The 25,593-nt window shown below is 40.5% G+C and overlaps 3 protein-coding genes across 9 annotated transcripts in view; 2 read left to right on the top strand and 1 right to left on the bottom strand.

Moving 5' to 3' along the window:
• Positions 1-8,925, top strand: part of osbpl3b (oxysterol binding protein-like 3b) — a 32,861-nt gene extending 23,936 nt beyond the window's left edge. For 2 of the 4 annotated variants that reach the window (XM_088306920.1, XM_088306921.1), the window contains exons 12-23: positions 259-360; positions 1,181-1,312; positions 2,239-2,332; positions 2,439-2,683; positions 3,838-3,975; positions 4,128-4,191; positions 4,260-4,338; positions 4,434-4,578; positions 5,536-5,677; positions 5,763-5,889; positions 7,842-7,964; positions 8,145-8,925. In XM_088306920.1, the coding sequence (XP_088163046.1) occupies positions 259-360; positions 1,181-1,312; positions 2,239-2,332; positions 2,439-2,683; positions 3,838-3,975; positions 4,128-4,191; positions 4,260-4,338; positions 4,434-4,578; positions 5,536-5,677; positions 5,763-5,889; positions 7,842-7,964; positions 8,145-8,241 (1,488 nt within the window). In that variant the 3' untranslated portion in view covers positions 8,242-8,925. The remainder of the gene's footprint in view (positions 1-258; positions 361-1,180; positions 1,313-2,238; positions 2,333-2,438; positions 2,684-3,837; positions 3,976-4,127; positions 4,192-4,259; positions 4,339-4,433; positions 4,579-5,535; positions 5,678-5,762; positions 5,890-7,841; positions 7,965-8,144) is intronic. The other 2 variants (XM_088306922.1, XM_088306923.1) reach the window with 2 other exon arrangements.
• A 454-nt stretch (positions 8,926-9,379) lies between these two features.
• Positions 9,380-14,338, top strand: gsdmeb (gasdermin Eb). 3 transcript variants are annotated; one of them, XM_088307014.1, is made up of 10 exons: positions 9,380-9,534; positions 9,808-10,067; positions 10,399-10,591; positions 10,940-11,051; positions 11,590-11,710; positions 12,121-12,231; positions 12,363-12,481; positions 12,551-12,722; positions 13,501-13,574; positions 13,658-14,338. In XM_088307014.1, the coding sequence occupies exons 2-10, from the start codon at positions 9,863-9,865 to the stop codon at positions 13,889-13,891; spliced, it is 1,341 nt and encodes a 446-aa protein (XP_088163140.1). In that variant the 5' UTR covers positions 9,380-9,534; positions 9,808-9,862; the 3' UTR covers positions 13,892-14,338. The 3 variants fall into 3 exon arrangements, with proteins under 3 accessions (XP_088163140.1, XP_088163138.1, XP_088163139.1); XM_088307012.1 differs by having other exon boundaries at positions 10,940-11,102; XM_088307013.1 differs by having other exon boundaries at positions 9,510-9,591; positions 10,940-11,102.
• Positions 14,339-14,359: 21 nt separating this feature from the next.
• pals2a (protein associated with LIN7 2, MAGUK p55 family member a) lies at positions 14,360-24,831 on the bottom strand. Of its 2 annotated transcripts, XM_088307011.1 has the most exons (15): positions 24,526-24,831; positions 22,233-22,305; positions 22,021-22,119; positions 21,809-21,934; positions 21,269-21,387; positions 19,719-19,871; positions 18,919-19,068; positions 18,506-18,733; positions 17,528-17,659; positions 16,914-17,016; positions 16,771-16,842; positions 16,527-16,688; positions 15,584-15,786; positions 15,386-15,514; positions 14,360-15,205 (listed from the first exon to the last, which is right to left on the bottom strand). In XM_088307011.1, exons 4-15 carry the CDS (start codon positions 21,837-21,839, stop codon positions 15,029-15,031), a joined length of 1,659 nt encoding a protein of 552 aa, XP_088163137.1. In that variant the 5' UTR covers positions 21,840-21,934; positions 22,021-22,119; positions 22,233-22,305; positions 24,526-24,831; the 3' UTR covers positions 14,360-15,028. The 2 variants fall into 2 exon arrangements, with proteins under 2 accessions (XP_088163137.1, XP_088163136.1); XM_088307010.1 differs by lacking the exon at positions 22,021-22,119.
• Between the last annotated feature and the right edge of the window lie 762 nt (positions 24,832-25,593).

The raw sequence follows: 25,593 nt of genomic DNA, 5'->3' as shown, positions 1-25,593 counted from the left end.
TTAAAAAAAGAAAGCATGGCTTTATTAATTTTTTTTCTGTACCACCAACGATTTGAAGTGCATCAATTTATCTGAAATTAAAAAATAAAAATGAATGAGAGGACTGCCACCTACTGTAGTGGGTGTGCAATTACACTTTTTTTTTTTATATAATTTGGTTAAAAATTAAGGATAAGACTGCTTGGAATAATTTTTGGCAACAAATTAACAACCAAATATCAGGGCATGATTTGTTAACACTGGTTATTATTTTTTCAGGCTTTAGCCCAGAATTCAGAGCTGCGAGAGCGCCTCTGCAAGATTCACGCAGAGTCTCACATCGTAGAAGCCACACTACACAATCTCACTCCCCCCATGAAGGTGGGTGTGTGGGAATGCAATGACTCCCGTTCCCCCCCCACCGCCAAAGCATGATGCTTATTCTGACGATCACGTTCTTCCTTATTTGCCTCCCACATCTTCAATGAGCTGTCATGGCTTTCATTCTCATCCGCACTCAGCCATGTTGCTTTCCTCTCGCCCCCTCACTAACGACGATTAGACGTCATAAAAATGAAGAGGAACACGTTGTGGGCATTGGAATTCATTTGCATGCAGGCGTGTATTTAGTGTGGGCACGCGACGACCCGGCAACATGGAGAGTTTTGGCTCATTGGTTCATTTGATTCACAGTCCGCAAAGTGCTGGCTGATCATTCTAATTGTGTCCCAGGAAATTTGTTAAATACGCATGGTGGCATGTGCATCCTATGAGATTATCTATTGGGAAAGTAACAAAATGTGCCTCTCTTACTAATGTGACATAATTGCTAGGATACATGAGAAGGAAAGCAAATGGGATTCATTAACTCGTTCACTACCTGCTGAATAAAAAAAAAATAATAATGAAAAAAATCTTTGACGTCTTTAGCCGTCAATGACAGTAAATGAGTTAATATTGTGGATTTTTTTTTTATATTAAAAATACAAGTGCTGTGATGCACCTCATCATCCCAGTGGTTCATTAGCTTGATCAAGCTTCTAATACTCATTATGTCCACCCATCAGTATCAGCAAAGTGTGATTATACCTTGTTGTGACAAAGACTGCAACCTCCCCCACCTCAAGCCGCTCCTGAATCCCCATTATGCAAAGACCCCTTTGTTTTTCTATTTTAACCATGTGCATGTTGTTTCTCCTAGAAACAGGAGGAGGCTGCATCCGAATCCCGTTCTTTGGTGCATCAAGAGTCCAATGAAAGCAGAGCCGAGTCCCTTTCGGAGTTCTTTGACGCGCAGGAGGTTCTGTTATCCAATAGTTCCTCTGAAAATGAGGTGAATAGAGGGGAGACTCTTAATAAGAACAAGAAATGTCTGTATGTCATATCGACAATACTGTAGATCGAGTGCAAACATTTGGGCACTTTCAATTCACTCTCGCATGTTTTGATTAAAGGTGATTTTTGTTGTTGTTGAATGACGCTCGATATGATGAATTTTATCGAGTACATAAATATATGGGTTTTCTTCTGTTTGTTATAAATGTGTTACTCGCTTTTTGGATTTATTTATGTTCTTATTTTTTTATTTATTTTTTTTCTGAAAACTTGGATGCGTGTGCTGGCCTGGTCAAAAACAAAAAAAAATCAAATCAAATTGTTTAGGGTTTTAAGTTCAGTTGATAGAAAAACAACTGCATTGAATACCAGAAAATTTATATTTGAGTAAATTTATAAGAGCAATTCCTGAAAGCGGTCCAATAAAAGCCTTGCATCAATCCTTGGAGCAGGAAAAAAAGTGTGTCGCTGCCTGATGAAATTACAGTTACGATTAAATTGTCTCGTTTTCAATCCAATCGTTCTAAACTTATTTTGATTTTTTACTGTCACGTGGGACACGTTTGAAATTTGACTCAGGCGTCTCGTTGTGTTGGAGGCTTCTTGAAGCCTTTTTAATTTGACTGTCATGAAATTAGACTGCACTCTGACTGTACTGTAATTCATTCTTTTTTTTTTTTTTTTCTTTTTCTTTCTTGTTTTTTTACTTTGTCATGTGGCTGGTTGCATACCAGCATGAGCGGATGTGGTGTAAAAAATGGAAGTTAAATACTTTCATCTAAAAATACAGTTTTATTGTAGCTCCTCAGGAAGATCTCCAAATAATGTGACAGCATGTTGAAAGAAACCTGCCCTGTCTTTAATCTACGGGGTTCTTCAAATTCCTCTTATCGCTACTGCTAAATTTATTTTATTTTTTTTAAGGTATCAGAAGATGATTCGTACATCAGCGACGTTAGTGACAACAATTCCATGGACAACTTTAACAATGAGACAGAAAATGGCAGACAAAATTCAGGTAACCTATTTTGAGAAAGTGCTTAAAAACAACAGACCTGCTCTTATAAAAAAAAAAATAAAAATTTAAAAAAAAAAAAAGAACACACTGTTATTGTTTTTGTCAGGTTGTGGAGAGAACGCCGCCGTCCTCTGCCGGCGGAGATCGCGTCTATCTTCCCCCAGCCCGAGCAGCAGCGCCATCAGCCTGTGGAACATCCTCCGGAACAACATCGGCAAAGACCTGTCCAAAGTGGCCATGCCGGTGCATCTCAACGAGCCACTCAACACCCTGCAGAGGCTGTGTGAGGAGCTGGAGTACAGCGAGCTGCTCGATCAGGCTGCCAGCACGCAGGATCCGTTCGAACGCATGGTGAGAGGACAGCGTTGATGCGTTACTCAAGATAACTCCTTCACGCGGTCTGCCCATTTCTGACAGTTGTTTGTTGTTGATGTCTGTTACCCTTTCATCCTTGTGCTGTGACACTCTGTAGATTTCTTTTTTTTTTTTGTAATTCTGAATTTGATGATTATGTTGTTGATATCCTGGAATATTAAAAAATCTTTTTTTTTTTTTTTTGTGTGGCAAAATATGTCAAAAGCGCCAATCTGTGACACCACAAAGATTTATTGAGCTATTCGATCCACGCTAGGCAAACCATGTTTAAATCCCGCAAAATAACAGTCTGAAGAGAACAGAATGATTAATGCACACATTAAAAAATTAAATAAACAGTGCAAATACCTGGTCCAGCTAGCCTGTGCCATTATGGGAACTGAATGTATGTTTTTAGCATTTAGCCCACATGTGTGTTCAAATGTATTTACAAATGCCTTCAAACGTCAATTAAAAATTATTTTTCAGTTTCATGATACCATACAAGGAACTTTTTAGTTGCCAAAAGACCCCCAATAATGTTAAAAATTATTTTTTTTTTTTTACTATTTTTATAGCCAAAAAAGCTTCGTAAAGTACAAAATTATTGTAAATAGATTTTTAAAATAGCTCGAAACTCTGTAAAAAGACTTCAAGTTTATCAAAACTCACAGTATTTTCCGGACTAGGCGCACCAGACTACAAGTCGCAGTTTTCTATGTTGAAAAAAATGTGTTGTTTACACAGAACGATTTTGTACTGTGAATGCACATAAAGGTACATAAACAGGTTGTTAAAACTGTGCCTTTTAACACGGCAACAACTTTGCTAATTAGAGAGGAAAAAAAATCGAGATTTATCGTATTTTCTAAACTATAGAGCGCCCCCTATTGGTGGAAGAAAAATCCACAGGAAATCTGCACTGATGTATTAGCCGCATGGTTCAAAATCTAAAAAAGTAGCGGATTATAGTCCGGAAAATTACTTTGTGGTTGCATCGGCAGAACATTTTAGCACTCGGTAGCGTTCACGAACCGCAATGTTTGCGCTTCTGCGTTTCCACCTCCATTATTATTCGATTCCATAGATAAAAGCTTTACATGACTACATTTGTCATGACTTTTAGCAATTTTCTTTTGGTGTGTGTCTAGGTCTTCATCGCTACATTTGTGGTATCGGGTTACGCATCGAGCTACTACAGAACTGGCGGCAAACCTTTCAATCCCGTCCTGGGAGAGACTTATGAATGTGACCGGCCAGATAAAGGCTTCCAGTTCATTGCTGAGCAGGTATGATTATATCAGCGAATATTTTTTTCCAGGACATACCGTATATGGTGAAATTAAATTTACAGCATTTTGGTCAATTCTGTCTTTTTGAGAAATACATTTGGGTTGGATTGGAATCTGTATTTTTGCAACGCTGTCCTCTCCATCAACAGGTCTGCCATCATCCACCCATCTCCGCTTGTCATGCAGAGTCGAAAAATTTTATCTTCTGGCAAGGTGTGTGCAGAAGCTATTTTTTTTCCCCCCCCAAGTTTGGTGTTTTTATTGTATTGATTATTTTGCAGACGTAAGATGCAAAAACAAGTTTTGGGGGAAGTCAATGGAGATTGTTCCTGTCGGTAGCACACACGTAACTCTTCCTGGGTGAGTTTGACGCATCAAAACGCAACACAGGTGTCACACTGCAACTATTATTTTTATTTATTTTTTTTTAATCATATTTCTTCTTGTTGCTGCAGGTCTGGAGACCACTATGAGTGGAACAAGGTGACATCGTGCATTCACAACATCTTGAGCGGCCAGCGCTGGATCGAGCACTACGGCGAGATCTCCATCCGAAACTCCAACGACGACGCCTGCCACTGCAAGATCACTTTTGTTAAAGTGAGCTGAACTTACAAATTCACGCATGGTCGCATTTTGCGTCTCTATTCTGTTTATGTATTTGTATAGCGCATTTCGCAACGACAAATACATCTTTCAAAACAACCATGGGTGCATAAACAGTAAACAATAAATTAATAACGAGTGAACGGATTTGAATTTACGGCGAATGTGAAAGGTGATTGGTTAAAAAAGCCAGCGCTCCTGATTCGGAAATTAGATTCGATCAAGTCAGATTAAACCGACTCGTCAACATCTAAAGGCTGAAATCTAATTGGACAAAAAAAAATCTAAAATCCACATACTTCAGCCAAAAAAATGCCTCAAAATGAAGAAAATAGAGTGTTGTGATTAAAGATATACAATTTCATCAAATTAATAGAATTATATAAAAATAATTAGTTTTCATTTTAAATCAGTGCTTCTGTCAGATTAGATCAAGAACAGTACTCCATTTTCACTATACAGTCAATACCCCAGACTGCATACTTGTGCCTTTCGATATATAATATTTACAAACGTGTTTTTGTTGACATCTGTGAGATGTTTTTGTTGGTACATTTCCAAATCCAGAGTGCTAAAACCTAAAATGTTTATTATACAAATGAATGACTATAGTATGTCTTTTATTACTCAATGACCTTTGCTCACAGTTGGTGCTCTTCACGTGCATGCAAGTGAGAAGCCCATGTGATGTTTTTGAGGTTTGATGTATGGCAGCTTCCACTGAGCCGAGAAGGTTAATTGCTCATTGGAGAGGTCCCCCCCCAAAGGTCGGTGAGTCAAGGGAAAAGGGTGATTCATTCATCCTCACCTGCCATTAAATACAGCAGACACGCAATAGAAGTCATGATGGAGAGCAAAATAAGACATCAGCATGAGCTCCCGGATGATCGAGTGTGATCAACTGCTCAAAATAATAACCTTCACTTTGATGAACGTCCTTTTTGGTCGCAGGCTCGATGGAACTCAAGTGTGAACGAGGTGGAAGGAACCATCACGGATCAGAGGGGGAATGCGGTGCGTCGGCTCTTTGGGAAGTGGCACGAAGCGGTTTACTGCGGGGACCCGCCCTCGGCCACGTGCATCTGGAGAGCGAGTATGACCGTGTCGTTTTTATTCCTCGCCGTTTAATGGACAATTAGCGACGATGAACGCAGGTCATGTTTGTACCGCGCATGCAGATGCCATGCCACTAGACCACGAGCAGTACTACGGTTTCACCAAGTTTGCCATTGAGCTGAATGAGCTGGACGCCGCCCTCAAAGCGGTGCTGCCGCCCACTGACACCAGACTGCGTGTGGACCAGAGGTGAGAGACAAAGAACACATCACGTGAGCTTACATTTTCTTTCTTGCTTTTCGGCTTTATTACATTCTCAGGATGTATTTCTAATTGCGGCTTTTGAAAATGAGAGAAACAATGCAAGGAGGCTGTTTGAAGACAAGCAGGTTAGCGACTGCCTGACTATTTTTCTTCAGCAAGGTCATATATATACCGCTCTGAACGTAAACATCTTCTTTTGTCTTTGTGAAGTGATACTACAATATCAGTGAGAGACAACAAAAGAGGTGACCTTCATCATTCTGACACGAATGAAAAACGCACATCATCGCTGTCCAAATTGGGTCAAATCTTTTTTTTTTTTTTCAAGTCAATACCAATGATCCATTCCCACTTTGTCTGTAATTTGTTTGCAATTTTAACCAATTTGGTAGTCAAAAAAAGATTGAAAACAGAAATATTCTGCTACTCATGAATGCAACTTATTTTTGAGAAGTGTTGCAGCTTGCAGACGTGGCCAAATGACTTCAGTTTCCTCATTCTGTGAAGGTTGTGTGGCGTAATTGTCGCCTCTATTTTTAGTTGGTTTTTTGTTTTTTTGTTTTTTTAGACAATTAGTGAAAATAGTAAGGTTTGCTGGATTAAGTTGACTTGTTTGCTTCAAATCAAGCCCTGTGACGCTTCATTGCAGAAGGACATTTGATCGTGTGTCACGGAGGTCATTAAGTCTCCGTTTCATATTAATATCCACTCAATAGGACGGGGTTGGTGGGCTCATTGTTTTATATATTTCATCACTCGTGGCTTTAGAGCTTTAAGAAGATGTTTGCGAAGATGTTGTCCGGCAGACGTTTGCTTTTGTGGCGTTTCCAAATGCAGTTTGCGCGGTGGGTGCGTCATGTGATCGCGGACTTTGAGGTGCTCGGTTGCCGGCAGCTTTGTGTTTGCGCTATTTTAAACAATGGCAGCCTTGAATTAGCGAGTGGATATATTTTATAGGTCCCATTATGTTGACGTGAGTGCAACTTGAACGAAGCAGTGCCTGGTAACTCAAACAAGTTGCCGTTTTTTTTTTTTCACTTCCCGTAAAGTTATTTTCACAGTACAAGGATTCCGTCCAACAGCGTTGATATGAGGAGATACTTGACAGAATAGAATATAAACATTTTGTAAGTGCAGTGAACTATTCTTCTGACTGACAGTAATTCATTAGGCACCGTATCTCTTCCGGTGAACTCAGTTGTGTGTTTTTTGACACTGTGCTGATCAAACCTCAGTAAAGGATTAGAATAGTAACTCTCTTAAGTTAAATTTAGCTCACATTTGGAAGCTTTACAAGAGAATAGTTGAAATGGAAGACATTCTCAAATAATACCGGAGCTTTATCCTATTTGACTGCTCAATATTCAGGAAACATAAAAATGGGAGCATTTAACGTTACATTTTGTTTTTGATTTTAGCCCACTAAAAAAAATGGACAAAATGTACATCCATCCATTTTCTACTGCGTTTGTCCTCAATGGCATCGCAGTTGCTCAGGCTCAGCGCAACGGCCAATCACGGCTCCGTTTTTTTGAATGTCACATGACCGAACTCGGAAAATTGAAATTGAAAATGATTTGTCGTTGCCTGAGCCATGAGCAACTGTGATGTCATTTTCAGAGGACTTCAAGTGGCAAAATGGCCGCCCCCCTTTAGTTGAATTAAAACAGCTTAATACATATTCCACAAACGCAATATTAATCAGAATGCCGTGTTTATTCTATTGAAGGTGCATAGAACATATGATTGTCAAGAACATATTTTGACTTGACTTCCCCTTTAACAGATCGCGTTGCATGTTAATATTTGGCCAAACTGAGCCCTTAACACTTTTAATGTTCAAAAGTCACAGATTAATGCTTTTTACACCTGAACAGATGGGGGGTTTTTTTTCCCTTATTTGCATGATAATTATGTTGGCGCTGCATGGTTCGCAGGCTGCTGGAGGAGGGGAAGCTCGAGGCTGCTGAGGAGCAGAAGCAAAGGATTGAACAGCTGCAGAGAGAAAGACGACGAGTCCTTGAGGAGAGCAACGGCGCACATCAACCACAATTCTTCAGGTAGACTTAATCTCGAGCCACAATAGTTTGCCTGGATGATTACACATTTAAATGTGGCCATTTTGCAGTCTCAAATGGCTTTTTAACGCTGCAGAATTTATACGAGAGCAGTATTAAACATTCAGCGTTTACAAAGGTAATAATGGCCAATGATCTTTGTCTTTGTTCATTCATGCTTAGGAAGTCAAAGGATGACACGTGGGTGAGCGACAACACGTACTGGGAGTTAAGAAGCGATCCTGGCTTTGCCCACACAGATTTCCCAACGTTGTGGTGACCTGAACTGAAACATATTCGCAGTGGAAACATCCACATTCAGTGCTGACCTTTTTTTTTATTGTTATTGCCTTAAAAACAAGTGCTTATCTAAGTTGTGTAATCATGTTATGCACCCTGAGAATGTTGATCATTACACAGTGAGTCCAAGTTGGAGAAATGTGAAAAGGACGACCAGTCCACCTCATTACAAGCGCCCACTCGTTTAGAAGGTACGAATGAACTGATACCTCATTAAAAGTCGAGTGGCGCCTCATCCTGTCATTTAGACAATCTCTACCTCAGAGATACAGTAGCCTTGTTATGCCATTGATTAACATTATCGTCCAATATTTATTCTGCACATGCCTGATGCCTTATTAGTGGTACTGTCATTGTTTTTTAATTGTTTCCGTTTTACATTTTAAATGTTTTACAAATGTATAGTTTGCAAGGTGCTCTGTAAATGAAACTGATGCGTACTATAATTTCTTTTTATTAGTTAATTATTTGTTATGTCTGTGTGAAATATGTGAATGATGCAAACTGAAGGAGCTGTAGCAAACATTCACACAAAACTCATTCGTTTCCTCACTTCATCCGATGGGCCTTTGGTTACACCGGAATGGTGGTGCGGTCCAAACTGAGTGTTCAAGCTGTGCTGCGTCAGCTCAAATAAATGCTGCGATGCTTCCCTCTTGTGGAATCTTGTGTGTGCTCAAGTCTTATTTTAAAGAACCGTTTTACTCTCCGCTCGTGTGCTATCAAATTGCAATCTGTGACTTGTTTTGCATCACACAACCGTTACAAATGAAGTGAAAGTAGCATGTGCAAAATATGTAATCCTTCTGCACCGATACGTCAAATGTTGTTGCAAACTATTGTCATTTTTTTAACGTTGCAAATATATCTATTGGGAGAATTTAGCCTAGTGCATGAAAAAAAAATATTACCATTCCTTTGTCAGAGGGGTACCATTTTCTCCCAGTGTAGTTAGGATTTGTGGAATTAGGCTGGAGATGGGGCATTACACTACATATCGCCCCCTCCTGGTCAGTAAGAGAAATGCTGTCGGTGACAACATCAGGAATCTAAAACAAACATATTTCGATTTGTGTCTTGTGTTATGTTCTATTTCAGTTTTAGAATTTAAAATCAAACTGTTTGAGACTTTTAATCGTTTCAGACAACAAACTAGAATATCAAGCATACATATTTAAAAAAGCTTTATTTCTGCTTCCGGAGTGGGCGTGGCCTTTTTGTTTCTTGTGTGTCCATTGCGACAAAAATCTTCACGTTGACTTTTTCCGTCTTGGTGAGTCGAGTTCCTATTGTGTGTCTTCCCAAAAAGTGTCTCGGTTTTGTCAAAAGTGTAAGTTTAATGTAGGCTTTGTATGTTTTTGACGATTTTTGTATAATTGTTAAATCTCTGTTGTTGTTGCTGATGCTAACTGGTAAACATTGTCCTCGTAAACGAACGACTAACCGCAGGAAATCATTCAAATTTTTTCATGGTGCCTTTTACGCACTTGGAAAATGTGAGCTTTAAGTGAGTTATTGTGCGTGTTTCATTTTGTTCGCATTGAAGGCGTTAGTCTGAGAGCGACAGTGAACGAAGCGCCTCAGTGCCCCCTTCCCGAGAGATGTTCGCTATTGCCACCCGGAATTTTGTTGAAGAGGTGGACCCCGGTGGTTTGTTGATCCCAGCGAGAAGCCTCAACGACTCCATCGCGCTGACCACTGTGGTGGTGAGCCAGAAAAGGTTCTGGTTCTGGCAAAAGCCCAAACATCTGCTCACTGACTTCACCCTCAATGACATCATCGAAGGAGACACACCTGTCACGCCAGGTAAACAAGCAATATGCGCACGAAACATTGGCAGAATTATTTCTTCCATGAAATTGGGTTCAATTGTCCACCAGGGGGCAGCACGGTGGAGGACTGGTTAGCACGATGGCCTCACAGTACAGAGGTCGTGTGTTTGAGTCCGGCTCCGGCCTTCCTGTGTAGAGTTTGCGTGTTCTTCCTGATGCTCCACAAAAAAATAAATAAATAGCAACTGGGCCGCAGCTAACCGTTGGTTGGGGGATGACTGGTTTATGTAACTCAGTGTTTTAAATCTATAACTGGGTCAAATATTGTTTATAGTGCATTAACTGACATAAATCTCCTTCTGTAGTTGTAACAGAAACAGACTTCATCAAATACAATGAGACGTGTGGAAACTGCATTCAAGGGTCAATGAATGCCAAATTCAGCGATGCCAATGTGGAGGTGGCGGGCAAAAACTCTTCCAAACTCCAATTCTCATTTGGCAGTTTGAAGAAAGACGAAGTGGATGTGCGGCAGCTCCTGCAAGACTCAAAGAACAGGTTTGGTTCCCTGAATGTGTCCTCTTTAACACCTTTTACAAAAAAAAAAAAAAAAAAAAGACCACAAAAACTACACCAAGGTTAGGAATTAAATATGCAAACTGTGTCTGTTGAAGTTAGGAACAGAAATCCAGGGACCCCCTTTATACAATGAGTTTAAAAAGTCTGCACACCCCTGTTTATATGGCATATTTTTGTGTATAATTAATGAGATTATTTCAGATCCATTCACACCAGTAATGTGTCCTACAAAATAATCTGTACAACACCTTCCCACCCATTTTACTCAGTTGCAGCGTTGTATCTATGTCATGTACTGTCTGTTTGACAATCAATTGTCCCTGTTAGGGTACTGGACATGTCCCACTGTCTGATCCAGCAGACCAAGAAGAAGCGTCAGGTGTTTGGTGTCGTCAAGGAGCGCATCGTGACCACACAACCTTGTAGTGTCATTGAGGAGGTACAGCAGGCAGGCACTGGGGTGTTCAGCCTCTGCACACCTAACCCTAAGGTCAAAGCAGAACTACTCACAAACATGTTTACTATCATCTCTTATCTTTCCTGACGTTTTATTACGTGTGCTGTTTAGATGGTTAGACGTTTTGAAACACTCACTTCAACTTGGGCTATAGTTGAACCGAACAACCAAACAGATGCTAACATAAATAGCGTGTATAGCATACTAATAGCTAGCATGGACACGACAAGTGTAGCCGCTCTGTCAGTCGTCTTCAAACGGTGCCTCGTTTTACTTTATTTTCCATCTTTTATCTGTGATTGTTTGGCAAGCAGCCCAGTTTGTACCCCGCCTCTTGTCCAAAGTCAACTCGGATAAGCTCCAGCCCACGCACGATCCTCAAAAGGACGAGCGCTACAGAAAATGGATGAATCGTTTTATTATACTTGAAAATCAGTTGACCACTGTTGACCTACTTGAATCATTTTTTTTTTGTCTTGAAGGAGACCAGCAAGTTGAACATGCGTGTGACTTTGTGCAGGTTTCACTGAAAGACAGTGGTAGCCTCAGCAAGGACAGCAACGTTACCATGGAGATTCCCACCAACACCACCCTGGCCTATGCCCTCATTGACCTCGAGGTGAAGCATGATGGTCGCTACGGTGAGAGGACTTCCTGTATTGTAATTAGTGTTCAATCTGGAAAATAACAATTATATTATAATCCCGTGCATTGTCATAAATTAAATTTATTTCTACTATATTCTATTTCAATAGTACAATTCAAAAAGTGAAGCAACTGTATTACAGTATATTGATTCACTGGATACGCAGAGAAAATATTTGATATCGGTTTGATTCTTATATTTTATCGCAAACAAAAAGTGCTCTATAGATGAAGTTAAGTTGTGAAAACTCAAAATAGTTTCAAATTCTGAATTTAGGTGCCCTTTTTTTCATATTCCACTTTTTGATCGGACCAAGTGAGTCAAATGAACTTTTCTCTGATATTCGAATGCACTTGTATCAATCAGTGTCTATATTTGAAATGACTGTACGACATGTTTGCACAGAGCTGTGTCTGATGTCAAGCAAGGGGGGCTTTGAGGTGGACAGCCCCACCCAGAAAACTCCGGCGGGCGTCACTGGACAGGTCGACCATGACGTCAGCCATCTTAAACAAGGTCAATTATTTTCAAAGCTTACATTTTCACGTCTGCACTGAAACGTTCACGTGCTGCGGAAATGACAAAATATCTGCTTTGCAATCACACCATCGACTGACTATGTTGATGTTTCTTCCTGTAATTTGCAGAAATGGAGAACGTGTGTGCTCATTTCCAGTTGCTGGCATCTCTACCCGCCTCCAGTAGGTCTTCTCTGCTCAAGAACTTCACAGCACCCACCAGAGCTCTCGGCGCTCTCCAGAGTGTGGTGAGATGACTCAAACGCTTTGATTGCTTGACTTTAATAATCAGTTCGTACCTCCCTCGTCTCTTGCAGCTGGAACAGATGCGCCTGGAAAAGAGCGTTAACATGGCCGACGTTTCAGAAGCGCACAAACAAAGCATCCAGTCTGTTCTGGAAGTGCTGAAGGAGACGGAATATGTGTCACGGACGGAACAACCCGTGTCAGTCCTCAGTGCACTTCATCTCCTTACTAGTGCTTTGGATGGTGAGCATGACTTTTTTTAAATGAATTTTATCTTCATGCAACATCCAAACATTACACTGTTTAACACACTTTTCGGTGCCGAGAAAGTTTTAAACCATTTTTTTCAAGATATTCCCTTTTTTAAATAATTGTGCTAAAAATATTCACATTTTGACATTGTAATTCTCTTTGTGCTCCAACTTTCATGAGTCTGTTTCTGTCCTTTCAAGCATGTCCATAAAGTATTCTTTCATTTTAGTTGCATTATCATGAAAGACAGCAATTATCACAAAGAGCCTTCTACGTGCAAATTATGTGTCATGTGCAAATCAAGTTGACATCAAAGCACAAACTCGACTTTTAGTAACGATCAAAGTACATTTCGTAAACTCTCAAAGCATATTAACCAATCAAATAATTCAAAAATATTATTTGATGTTTACATTTTTTTTCCATGGTTCATCTGTGACCACACGGACGTTGTGTCACGGGGCTTGTTTTAATTTTATTAGAGAATAAATGACAAGCATTTTTTTTAATATCCACTAAAGAGTCAATTAATTGTCAAAAATATCAATATCTTAGAAACTAGAGCCATTTCAAAGTAACAGATTTCATGTTTGGACAACGCAGCCCAAAAGTACCCAGAAAACCATTATAAAAAAAAAAAAAAAAGTGTTTTTTTTTTCTCTTAACCTGCTTTTAGCAGGTATGTTTTTTCTACATCTACTGATATTATTTTATTTGCTTCCAATCACAAATCTTAAGTGCACATTTTCTCCTTAATTTTGCCTTCCAGAACTGACTTGTGACAATCTTGCCGCGCTGAGAATCTGCTGCAGTCCCGACACGTTAAAAATAATGGACCTTCTGGTTTGTAAAGATCATCCCAACTACACTAAAATGTGTATGACTTTTTTTAACGAGTTTTTCATTTTCTCTCACATCTGTTGTAGGCAAAGAGCTTGCTGGGAAGCGGGGAGTCGTCTGTGAGCAGCGTGGACGTCACTGCGCTGCCAGAGAACGTCTTGTCTGAAATGGAACGTCTGTTCACCTCCTTCGGAGTGCGCCTGCAAAGAGACGGTGACGTGTCGAGGAGCCAAATAGACCAGCTGCAGCAACCAGGAAACCGCCCTCTCATCTTGTGTATTGCTCTCAGAGGCCTCCACTCACTGGCCCACCGGGTATAACTTAACCCCGCTAACAAGTGTTTTATAATAAGTGCTTTTACTGTGAAGAGCAATCATCAGAATTGTGTTGGCAGTGAAAAGCCCCTTTCAAAGACTAACCACCTTTTGAATTCTATTAGGGTGCAATTCACTTTTAATAATGTGTTCATGACGTGTATGTGCTCTGTTAATGTTTTTATTACTAGATTAACTTTTGGAATGAGAGACTGTTGAGTTCTATGTCTCATTAACCTTTTAGCAACCCTGCCGAAAACTTATCGTAAAGATATCTTTGTTGTTTGAACTGTAAGCCTCATTTTGGCGCATTTTAAAGCATGCCTGGTTTAATTGCATATTACGGATCATGTGAACCTGTTCATATAGTTTTCACATTCAGTCCTTTTTGCCTGTAAAAAAACACTTGTGTTTTTGATTTCTCTTAAGTCTCAATTAAAAAAAAAAACAGTCGGAGTTGTTCTTTGCATAAAAAAACATTTATTTAACATTTGAAAATACATTGTATCAGAAATATAAGTAAAACACACTGTTTTAAAGTCAGTGAATATTTGTTTGGGATCACATCAAAAGGGACGGTTTACTGAGGCACAGCAACCTGTTTAATTCAAAGGTCTATTTTTGTAAGTCAAATGTAGCACCACAGTGAGAGAAACATGTCAACAATGTTCACAGTTAAGTGATTTGTGCTTGGCATAGTAAGGGAAATGGTTGATGGACATAAATCTGCATTTCATCAGAAAATAAAAATGGAGGCAAAGAAAATAAAGCAGCCTTAATGAAGTGAAGAAGAACGACAATACAAATAGTGGCGAGATGAGATGACAAAAGTGTAAACGCAAACACTGAGGTGAGGTATCAAAAAGCAAGCCCTCTATTATCTGAGCAGAATAAATAGACAACTTACAAGTGGAACATTAAATAACGGGAAATGGCAATATTATTTTTTATTAAAAACATCTTGACTCCAAATGACTCCCAATCCATTTGCTGAGTATATTAAAAGGGTTTGCCAATAAATAAGTACACTTCCTGTGTGCTGTGACTTGCATAGAGTGCAGTGCAGTGTCTCCGTCGTTCACATGGCAGGCGTAGCAGCTGAGGACAGCCCAGTGTCCAGTCGGCTCGAAGGGGGGCGCAGAATCAGTAGACCCAGCTGACCGGGACCCACTGCGGCTCTACAAATAGTCTTTCTACTGCCTCCTGCAGTTGGTCAAAGGCCTTGTCCAAGTTGTCGTTGTAAATGGTCAAGTCGAAGAAGTGGCTGTAGGCGCGGCGGATCCTGGCGCTCTCCTCCACCGTTTTCTTCAAATCATTCTCCTGTGGTGACACGACAAGTGAGATCAAAATTGAGACAATCTGCATCTAAAGTAATCTACTGCATATTTTTTAAATGAGTTTAAAATGAATGGTCGCTTCAAACCAAAATGGTTTCAAGTTTGTTTTTTCGGAAACCGGTTTTAAAAACAACAGATGGAACAGATTTCCTGTCAAACTTACAGTAAGTAGTTTGGTTGTAAGTCCGGCATCCACGACAGCTTTGTGCATATTCCTCAAAGTATCCAGCTCGGGTGCGGCGATGAAGACCACAAAGGGCATGAACTCAGCAGTCTTCAGCACTTTTAAAGCCTGAACACAATTTCAACAAATGTCAAAACCGTCGTGGTTAAGTTGTTCCACGGCGAGCCGGGCGCTCACCTGCGGGTTGACGTCCAAGATGCAGGTGCGGCCGGCCGCCACCACTTCGTGGATGGAGTCGATCTTGGTGCCGTAGAGGTTGCCGTCGTACTCGCCGTGCTCCAAGAAGCGGCTGTCTTTGATGTCCTGCTCCATCTGACGCCGCGTCACAAACGAGTAGTTCTGGCCGTCTCGCTCTTCTTCTCTCGGGCTGCGCGAAGTGACTGAAATGAGGTCAACAGACGCAAATAAACATCACACTTCTTCCTACAGTGGCTTGTATGGCGGCATTTTTTATTTTTAGAAGAAAGTCTACATTTATACAAAAAAAAATACCAATACAATTACAGCACTTAAATATGTAAATATATGCTTAACTAATTCATCTATACAAAATAAAAAGGGCTTTTCAAAATTACTATTGTTTTAATACATTCCAAAAAATATATTTAAAGCAATAATTTCTGTATGTTATTTGTCTGAAATTATGCTTCATTAAAATAATAATGTATATATGAATTAAAGTAAACGGGTAGCCTATATGGTAATACAAATAACCATCCATTCATTATCCACTTAAAAAAAGGCCTCTTTTTTTTTTTTTTTTTTTAAGCTGACTACTGGCCTAGAGCAACATTTTGTTCCAATTAGCCAGGAAACCAAGTTTCACTTCCTGCAAAAATATCCCGAAAGTAAATTTCAGAGCTTAATTAAAGAAGTCGCGCCTCAGCTTGGGTGCCAGCGCATCAGCACATTAGTATAAGTGAATGTTATTTATTACATTTCATCACATATTGTTATACTTGTGTCAAAAATAATCATTGCCATATAAATCACCAAGATATATTAACCTCCCAGATTTTAGACTTTAAATCACTCTCCTGCTAATTTGGCGACGTTTATCGCACTCAAGTTCTCAGCAGCTCATTTGACACAAGCGTTTCATAGGCCGAGAGTCACTCACATGGCACAGTGGTTCCATATCGCAGAGGATTCATGACAATGAGTCTGTTTTTCAGGCTCCGCCTCCCAACACCCTGGGCACCAATCAGAACCAGCGTTTTCCTCTGAAAAGGCGGCATCTTGGCCACCTCCTCGTAGATCTGCAACTCGTAACGGTCAAATTCTGACGATTCAAAAAACAAGCGGGATGTTAGAATTACTTCTCTCGTGTGCAAAGAGACTTTGAAGTGGATTGTGATACACACCTGCGTTCTTTGCGGTGAGATACATAAATTTTTTCTTCTTCTTTTTCTCCGTGAGATTTCCACAAAGCATCCCTGAATAGTACATCAACGTTATCGGTTCCCTATTGCAGTGCTGCTTGATCGTGATGGCTGCTGGTACTAACCTTTACCCGACAGATGCCAGTCTTTTCTTACAAATGCTTTCCTCTTCTCCTCTAAGAACTGACTGGGGATGAGTCCGGTTGCTCCGCCCACAACACTGCAAGCCTAGATGGGAAATCAATCACATGTCCACAGAGTATAGGGACTTTTCTGACTATTCTAGCAACCAAAAAAAAAAGTTATCATTTATAACTCCAGCGCCAACTGCGGTCCTCATCTTATTTGCCCAACAAAAGATTTTGGGTCCTAAGAAGAGCTAATTGTGTTTTTTGCACATGATGTCAGCACACTGTAAAATATGAAAAAAAAAAATCTGTATAATGTAGATGTGTATTTTTGTAAATGTTGTTTAAATCGTGCCATTTTAATATGACTGATTATAATTTTTAAAGTAAGTGTTTATTCTAATTTTCAAGAATAATGTGCTAAAAGAAAAGTCGGAGTCACTCACATGGTCAACGAGCTTCGAAATAATTCATTCAATGAAGATAAGATAAGAAGCATTTGGCGTTTTGGTTTTGTCACACACTGAGACGTTACAGGCTTAACGCCATTGACGAGTTGCACGCCTCTGCTTGAATGTTCTCTTTTCAAGTGAATATCGCTCTCAACTCACCTGCCACCAGTTGGGGTCCTCCTTGTTCACAACGTGAAGGATGTCTCCCTTGGAGAAGGCAAGGCCCGCCTCTTTACAGGGAATCAGGTTGTCTGACGCTGGGTTGTAGTTGAAATGCGGCTTCAGATAAACCTGACAAGAAATGACAGGTGCAGCACAATAAATTAGAAGAAGACATGATGACAAGTAGTTTAATTCCAGGAGTGAAATTCTTATTAAGGTCATTCTTTAATGACCATGAGGGGAAATTCAGAGAAGAGGGATGTATGAAATTTATTCACTCCACAGATCAAATCAAGGAGGCCCTCAGCTGCTGTCCTCTTAATGGAAGCGGAAGAGAGGGCGCTATGTGCCAGATTGTGTGCGTTGAGGGGAGGTTGCGTTATTAATAGATGCTCCTTGGGCTCGGTTTACACTGGTTTGGCATTCTGAGATCACGTAGGTCAGGAAACGCTCTCTAATGCCAGTCGTCAACGGGTACGTTGTACAGTAATCCCCAGCGATTCGCAGAAAATAGGGACCCGGCCCTGAATGAAGACGAAATGTCACACTCGAGTGACTTTAATTGCAGGACATGAACATCGCGGCTTCATTCACACGACGACACGAGGAGCTTCTCCTCCATCTGACAGACATGAAAAATGCAGCGCAAAGGCTTTCCACCCGGAGTGAACAAGATTGTGTGAGCTGTAATGTTTTATTTCGCGGAGCCGATAAATGACTTCATTGATTGATCGGCGAATAATGACATGAAAGCACGAAACAGATTTTGCATGAAAATGCCAAATATCAGCCAATCCCATCGGTTTTAAGACAAAAAGGAAGTGCACTAGTGCATCCACGTGGCTAAACCATCTGCAACTTCCACCAGCGAACCAGGCTGAACTTACCAGCACCACTCGACAGAGTTCAAAAACCTGAATTTGTGAGTAGTGAACCGTGAATAAATGGAGGATAACCGTAACACAATGACCTCACCTGCGGAAGGGCCGGCGAGTCCTTGTAGCTGGGCAGGACCTTGAGGGTGACGCCGCCACTGCAGTCCCTTAGCAGCTCCTGCAACTGGTGCGGGTCGCCGCCCACCTGGTGGCCGTTGACCTCGCGGATGATGTCGCCTGTGTGCAACATGCCCTGGCGGTCGATGGAGCTGTCGTGCAGGATCCGCGCGATCACCATTTCTCCTTGCTCCACGCGGAAGGTCACCCCCTGAAAGAAGTGCTTTGTTATCGCACCACCGCACATCATAAATGACACAACAGGGTTGGTTTTGAGTCCAAGATCTTTTTTTTTTTTAATTAAGAACCAAAAAGTTCAGCCTCTACTGTACATTGCAGGCCATTCGTAGGAAGGCGGAGTCACTGGTGCCATCGTTCTTAGTTGTGCTTACTTACCAGTGGTTCTCCGGCTTTCTTCTGGATGCCAATCATCCTGATAGCATCGGCGGGCATGAGACAACTCGCCAAGGTGGCGGTGCAGTTCACAGCGGTGTTTGGGATTTCATAGCATTTCGCAGCCACTTGGTCATGAGCTTCGATCAAAGACTGCAGAACAAAGGCAAGAACAGAATTTGAGATTGTAGTTGCAGTATTCACTCGATCATAGGAGATTAATCCGTTTTGTCCGCCGATATTTGCAGTGGATGGGGACAAAACTCTTTCATCAACCGTGAATATCCAGTAGTAATTTTAAAAAAAAAATAAAAATTACAGCCCTAGTCGTTTCCCTTTTCTATGAGCAAAGATGGGGGGGGCAAAACCCTAATTCAAAGTTTTATTTTAAGGGCATATCACCCAGCTCAACAAGATCAGGCAGAAGATGGAAAGTAGAACACGCAAGAATTATTCCAGTTAAAAAAAATAAACACAAAGCCGAAGAATAAGAGCAATAGTCTTACATCAGCAGCAACGGCAACATTGGTTGGAAACTACAAAGGGCATCAGCAACTCCAAAAATTGGAGGTGACAGTGCTCTGCCCCCCTCCCTACCCACAAAACCAGGCCTGCCATTGGTCCAAGAAAATATACTCGCCCCCTCCTACCCATGTCACAGCGTATGAGAGGTGGAGGAATGGGAGCGAGGTACAACTTGGATGAAAGAGGTTCTGACAAGTGTTTCCCCGTGATGAGAAAACAAGAAAGAGTGTCTACTCCACAATAGAACTGTGGCTAAGCAAAGGAAGAGGAAAAACTACCTTAAAATGAGGCTCGCGAAGGATTTGGGAGAGCTCGGCAATGGCAGCGTCTTTTTCAGTCAGATTGTTGAGAGAGTCCAGGATCTCGGAGATGAGCTGAACGTTGTCATCTCGCACCGCTTCTAACTTGACTTCCTCGAGGCGCTCGTGGGCCTGTGAACAGCAACAGTCCTTCTGTTCTGAGTTCTCCAAGTGCCATCATCACCCAGCATCATAAACAACAAACAAGCATTTCTAGCGTATAAATTCGATTTGAAGTTTCTGCAGGACTTCTTATAATTAATGCAGCCATTTATATGTTATATATTCGCTATAACTTCGGTCAAAGTGTTTAATTTGGTGTCAAGGGAAAGAAGCTATAAAATGAGCTGTTAGAAAGCTTGTCATTATTAAGAAGAAAGTGAACACGGCAAAAGTACACTGGAAGACATTTAAAAGCTGAGTACTCGCCAACCTATTAGGAATAAAACGTTACGGTGGGCACAATTCTCCTCGAGCAACACGCTCCGTTGTTCTATTAATAGACTGACCGCATGGCCTCAATCTCGACCTGAGATTTATTATCATGCTGTTGCCTTTTTGACCTCAGGTAACACTTTTATTTAAGCAGTGTAATTATGTAATGTTCACATGACGTGTAAATGGTCAAGTTTGGACCTTGTGTTGCATAATTGTATTGTACACAATCTGTTGTTATATCGCACTCCAGCTGGGAAATCAACTGGACTATATTTAGCTCAAACTTTTATATCTTGGCTGCTGTATCACGGCAAATTTCCCCATTGAGGGACTCATAAAATCCATCATAATCTTTCTCTTTATCTTTGATCTCTCGATGGTTATGTCATGCGTGCACTTGACATTTGCGATTTCTGGAGAAAATGTATGTAAATGCTGATATGCTCAATGACACAAATATGGATGCGTATTGTTGAATGGTAGCGACGGATATTAATTGATGCGATTTTTTTTTTTTTTTTGTGGGACGTGCACATTTTTGGCATGTAGAAAATGGTTACCAAGTTGAATTAATGTACTGAATGGGTTAAATTTCAAATGGGAACGATGATGTGAATCTGTTTTGTTGACTGTGTGAGCTGCACTTAAAAGGGACGAAGTAAACAGAACGGCCTTCCACTTCATGATTTTTCAATCAAACAAATTAGATGAATATGGTTAGGTTTGTTTGGCCTTGGCGGCGCTCTGTGCTCTGCTGAGTGCCATTTCAGTTTAATTCTAAGATTTGTTGTTTTTGGTCAGTCCCTTGGCCTGAGAGCACTAAAAACAGTTTGACAATCATGAAACTCCAGAGCATTTGTTCACCTTGCCGACATTGCCGTGATATTTTATTCATTTTCATTTGTGAGTTTCAGCTTAATTGGTAATGCATATACAGGAACAACAATGCCCATCAAGTAAAAATAATAATAATATTTAATAGATTGTACATGATGACGGTGTATAAAAACTCTGTTCACCCGTACTTTTATTTTGGCAAACGTCTCTCTAAGCATCAGAAATCCTAACCGGATGGCATGTTTTTTTTCTACCTTTGCAAGGGAGCGGACGATGCGGCTCTCCATGATGCCGCGGAGGAAGATGAGGTCGATGTCTTTGGCAAGCGAGCCTGTGGGCAGGTCTTTGAGGTTGTCCAGAACCTGCTGCATGGCTGAAGGGGTGAAAACAAACACGACATCAAGAACACAGCTAATGAAAACACTCAGAATAAAAGAGCGCAACAATGTGGGACAGTCAATCAATGCGCCAGTTGACATTTTCTAATCTACTCGCACGCAGACGCACTGAGAAATTCTTGCCACAGCAGATGTGCCAAAGAGCACACAGGAAACTCTGCTATTGTATAAAAAGCTTTACAAAATGCAGGAACTAGTCAGTGGTTTCATAATAGTAATTGCACCAAATGGATTTCAACACATACCGAAAAGGACAACTCGAAAATGGCAAAATGTTCAAATTTTTACCTTTTATTTAATTCATCTTTCAGTTCGCAAAAGGCCGGACTAGCAACGATCAAAACCAACAAGTGTTCATGTGCAAGAGGCCTCCTGTAGACTTCGGCAGCAACTTACCTGAGCCTGACTTTGCATTGGCCACAGTCATGTTGTGTGCTCGTGAGTTTTCGGCTGGCAAAACCCTCTCCACTGGGTCAAATTCAGTCCAAGAGCCGACCTACAGCGACCAGAGCAACTGCAGGGCTAACGAGAAGACAAGAACGCTACTTATTAATACGATGGCTTCATTTTGGACAACATGACAAATGAAAGCACAGATATTTACTGACATGTCTCACCACAGAGGAAAAGATGACGATTGAAGTAGTTACACTAATGCGGATAGGAGAATAAGGAGGGGCATTGAATGACAAATGATGACTCTGTTTCTGAAAAGAGTCGTGCACACACAGTGGCCACTAAAGCTCATGTAGGAGGGTGAACAAACACAAGCATGAACTTGTCTGTTAGGCAAAGCAAATGAAAAAAAAAAAAAACTCACCCACAAACTGTGTTCAAATCATTTGCACGGCACGCCAACATGGAGTCTCGTCTTGTACAGGCATCGGGAACCTCTAGATCACGGAAGGAGAGAATAAAATCGTTGGGCACTGGTAAGTTAAGTATGGTACAAAACTCTCAAATAATAATCACAGGACAGCGCCGTTAAGTAAGCGCGAAGGAATTAACAGTGATTTTTCTTTGACGCACTCCAGAAGACAGATCAGCCTCAGCAATTAAAAGGACTAAAAAAAAAAAAGGGTGCGACTAACTTGCGAACTTGTGATCTATATCTTTGCTGCTGTAACACCTCAAATTTCCCCATTGTGGGACTAATAAAGGACATCTTTTAAGTAATGCATGTGTTGGTGCAATCAACTGAGAAAATTGGTTGCAAAGTTAATGTAAAGCAATGTGAGAATTTCCTGTGATGAGGAAAAGTGTGATACAAAATGAATGGAGGGATGCATCGCAGTCAAATGCTGAGCACAATAAAAATTCATTCAGACTGCTTGTAGCAGTTTCTGACACGCCTGGTTCTGGTTGCTATTTTAATACCATACTACACTATAAACAGCTAGGAAATAGAAGCAACATGATCACACCTCGCAAAGATGGCAATAATAGTAATTGTAAATATTTGGATTTTGAAAATGTTCTCGTCGGTTCCTAGCTAACTGCAGGACGTAGATTATGTGGCAGGACACAGCCATGATGAACTATCTGGAATTATGCTTCCCCATTACAAAGTAAAATGAGATGTTTATAAATGGGAAGTTAGTGGCAACTGTATGAAGTGCGACACTACTCAACAGATGTGTGAACCACTTGGGGAAGGCAAAACATACAATATGTATGAATGAAGAACACGCGTTACTTTTTTCAACCTAAAATATCATAGTCAATACCAGTTGGGATCTTTACTGGTTGGGCATCTTATAAGGCAGAAACCAGCAGCGGCACAAAGGAATATGAACTAGGAGGCATTCGCAACGATACACAAAAAGATTCAGAGAAGCAAGATATTCCCCATCATTTACCTTATTTAACAGAATTGTTTGCTGACTCCAAATATTTGAGGTGACAAATGCCTTGTGTCACGTGACAGCCTCAAACCATCAATTTCACTCTTAACAAACATCACACCACAATCAATATTATCTATTATTAAAAGACAAAAAATAATGCGGCGGTTGCCGTCCTTCCTCGGGAAGTGAAAAATTGTTACTAACAGCCCGATTATCTTTAAGTGCACCCACCCTTACAGATGGTGTGATCTACTACTCCAGTTGTCTCGGTTTATTTTAGAACTAAAATGTCTTACGTTACAGGCCCCAACTGTTTTAAAAAACATGCAGTTGGATGTAGAAATGTCAAGTTGTTGCTCCCAAAAACTTTTTTCGTCTATTTAAGCCATATTCGAGAAATGTTTTTATTTCTCAACAACATTTGATTAAAATAAAACTTTTTTCATTACAATTTTCTGCAAATACTCAAAAGTAATGTCAGAAATAAAGTGGTACCAGTGCATCCATGTCATTAACAAAACTATGGAAACAAAACACGTTGGACGTCAGACACGAAATCATTTTTATTAGTAACAACAAAACGACTGATTGTGCCAAAATATTACCACTGCATTGTACAACGTACAATCGACAGTAAAACGTCCTTTCAATATTTTTAGTTGAGCAGTTAAATCAATAGTTTTAACAGACCACAAGAACGTCTACTTTAGTCCTTCCGCGATGCCAGAAAATAGCAGAGCAGCGCGCTAAAATGTACGTTTGGATTTTGCTTCTGTTGTCACGTTACGCGCTCGCTGCGCACAGGCAACATTTTTTTTTTGAAAAACCGCGATGTAGCGTGGCATTAGCTAAAGTCACTGCTATCCATTGATTCGGACTTCTCCAGGAAAGCGCGATCACGCAACAATGTGGCACCTTTCAAAAACGACCGTGCCTGTTTAGTGCAACCCTCGCCGCCTAATACAATTGTCAGAATTTCTGTTAGCATTGGCTAATAATATTCACTAACATGTTAGCGTAGCTAGCACACGCTCACGTGCGCGTTCACGCGTTTATTAATCGCTCACTGATTGATTAAATGTATCGTAGTGGATGTAAATATAAGACAACCGTTTCAATGTCACTAACTACTCGGTATATATGTATGAATGTCATCGATATCCAGAGATAAATTAGCATAAGGTTCAACGCTTGCTGAACTATACAAGGAGCTAGCATTGCGTTGCTAACATGACTCGAGTGCAACATTTAAGCACAAGTTCGTACCTGCTCTTTTCACTGGAGTCCAGTCACGCTTGCTGAATTAATTGCACCCAATATGTCCATTTCTGTTGTTTTATTGCACACAGGTTAACGCTGGTTTAATGTTCAGTGTGCGTTTCTGCCAGCCAGGCAGCCAGGATGCTGCGCCCCCTTTTTTTCCTCCTTCACGCAACTCACACAAAGCTTCTCTGTGGATCACGTCAAATGTCCTTCAAAGTTGTGGAGAACACCTTCAAAAAGTACAAACCACCTCTCGTATTTGCGTTACACTCCCCCATTGACGACATAGCTTCGAATAAAAATTTTGGAGAGAATTTTGCTTCATTGAGCGTCTTTCTGGTCCCAATTTGATAGAGCCATACTTGTTTAAAATTGCGCAGTGTATATTGTGGCAGAGCTTCTTAAAATAATTTTTAATCTCAATACCAAAAAATGACATACTGTCTCTATGGGAATTGGCTTTCATTTTCCCATTATTAATTTTGCAATTTCAACACTGTGCATCCCTTGTTATTAATAAGTCAAAAGTGTTTAACATGTATGTTGACCATAATATTTAAAAAAATTAGATTGTGTCACATGGAATTTTCAAAGCACACAGTTGTCTGGTTTTCTGATTAACTCAGCAATCAGTCCAAGTACATTAATATGATTGCGTCTAGTCTGGATGTGTTTCTGTCCATAAGGGGGTGCTGCAGGGTTCTGTATTGGGCACCCTCCTATTTGACATTTATACAATTGACTTAAGTCTAAAAATTGTAATTTTTATGCTGGCGACACTGTTGTTCACTTGAAACTTGTTGTCACTGCTGATCAAACAAATCATGTTCTTTTCTAACTGGAAAAAGTGGCGTCAAACGATTACCAGTGTCCACTCTCGAGCGCAATAACATAGAGGTGATCCATATGGAGTACTCACCTTATATTTGTTGTAATTACTCTGAAAAATATTGAATCCTATATTGTCTTTAGTTATAAGATTATTTGTTGTTTTTGTTCCCCATGCTCATATAGAATAGGGCAAAAGAGCTTTTAGTGCTATGCTACAAAAAAGGATGGAAGGTAACGGTT

Source organism: Idiotropiscis lumnitzeri, chromosome 10 (genome assembly GCF_059441095.1).
Source record: "Idiotropiscis lumnitzeri isolate Australia: NSW breed Sydney's pygmy pipehorse chromosome 10, RoL_Ilum_1.0, whole genome shotgun sequence".
NCBI classification, from domain to species: domain Eukaryota; kingdom Metazoa; phylum Chordata; class Actinopteri; order Syngnathiformes; family Syngnathidae; genus Idiotropiscis; species Idiotropiscis lumnitzeri.
Note: the sequence above shows the minus strand (reverse complement) of the source record. Positions and strands in the feature narration are given on the sequence as shown.

What these genes read in the sequence shown, in the direction of transcription:
- gsdmeb (XM_088307012.1), top strand. Translation starts at nt 9,863, where the DNA reads ATGTTCGCTATTGCCACCCGGAATTTTGTTGAAGAGGTGGACCCCGGT. An exon ending in GAAGCATGATGGTCGCTACG is followed by an intron (nt 11,711 to 12,120) that starts GTGAGAGGACTT and finishes ATGTTTGCACAG; the next exon opens with AGCTGTGTCTGATGTCAAGC. An exon ending in TCGGCGCTCTCCAGAGTGTG is followed by an intron (nt 12,482 to 12,550) that starts GTGAGATGACTC and finishes CGTCTCTTGCAG; the next exon opens with CTGGAACAGATGCGCCTGGA.
- pals2a (XM_088307011.1), bottom strand. Translation starts at nt 21,839, where the DNA reads ATGACTGTGGCCAATGCAAAGTCAGGCTCAG. An exon ending in CTGGCATCTGTCGGGTAAAG is followed by an intron (nt 16,843 to 16,913) that starts GTTAGTACCAGC and finishes TGTACTATTCAG; the next exon opens with GGATGCTTTGTGGAAATCTC. An exon ending in TTACAACCAAACTACTTACT is followed by an intron (nt 15,206 to 15,385) that starts GTAAGTTTGACA and finishes GTGTCACCACAG; the next exon opens with GAGAATGATTTGAAGAAAAC.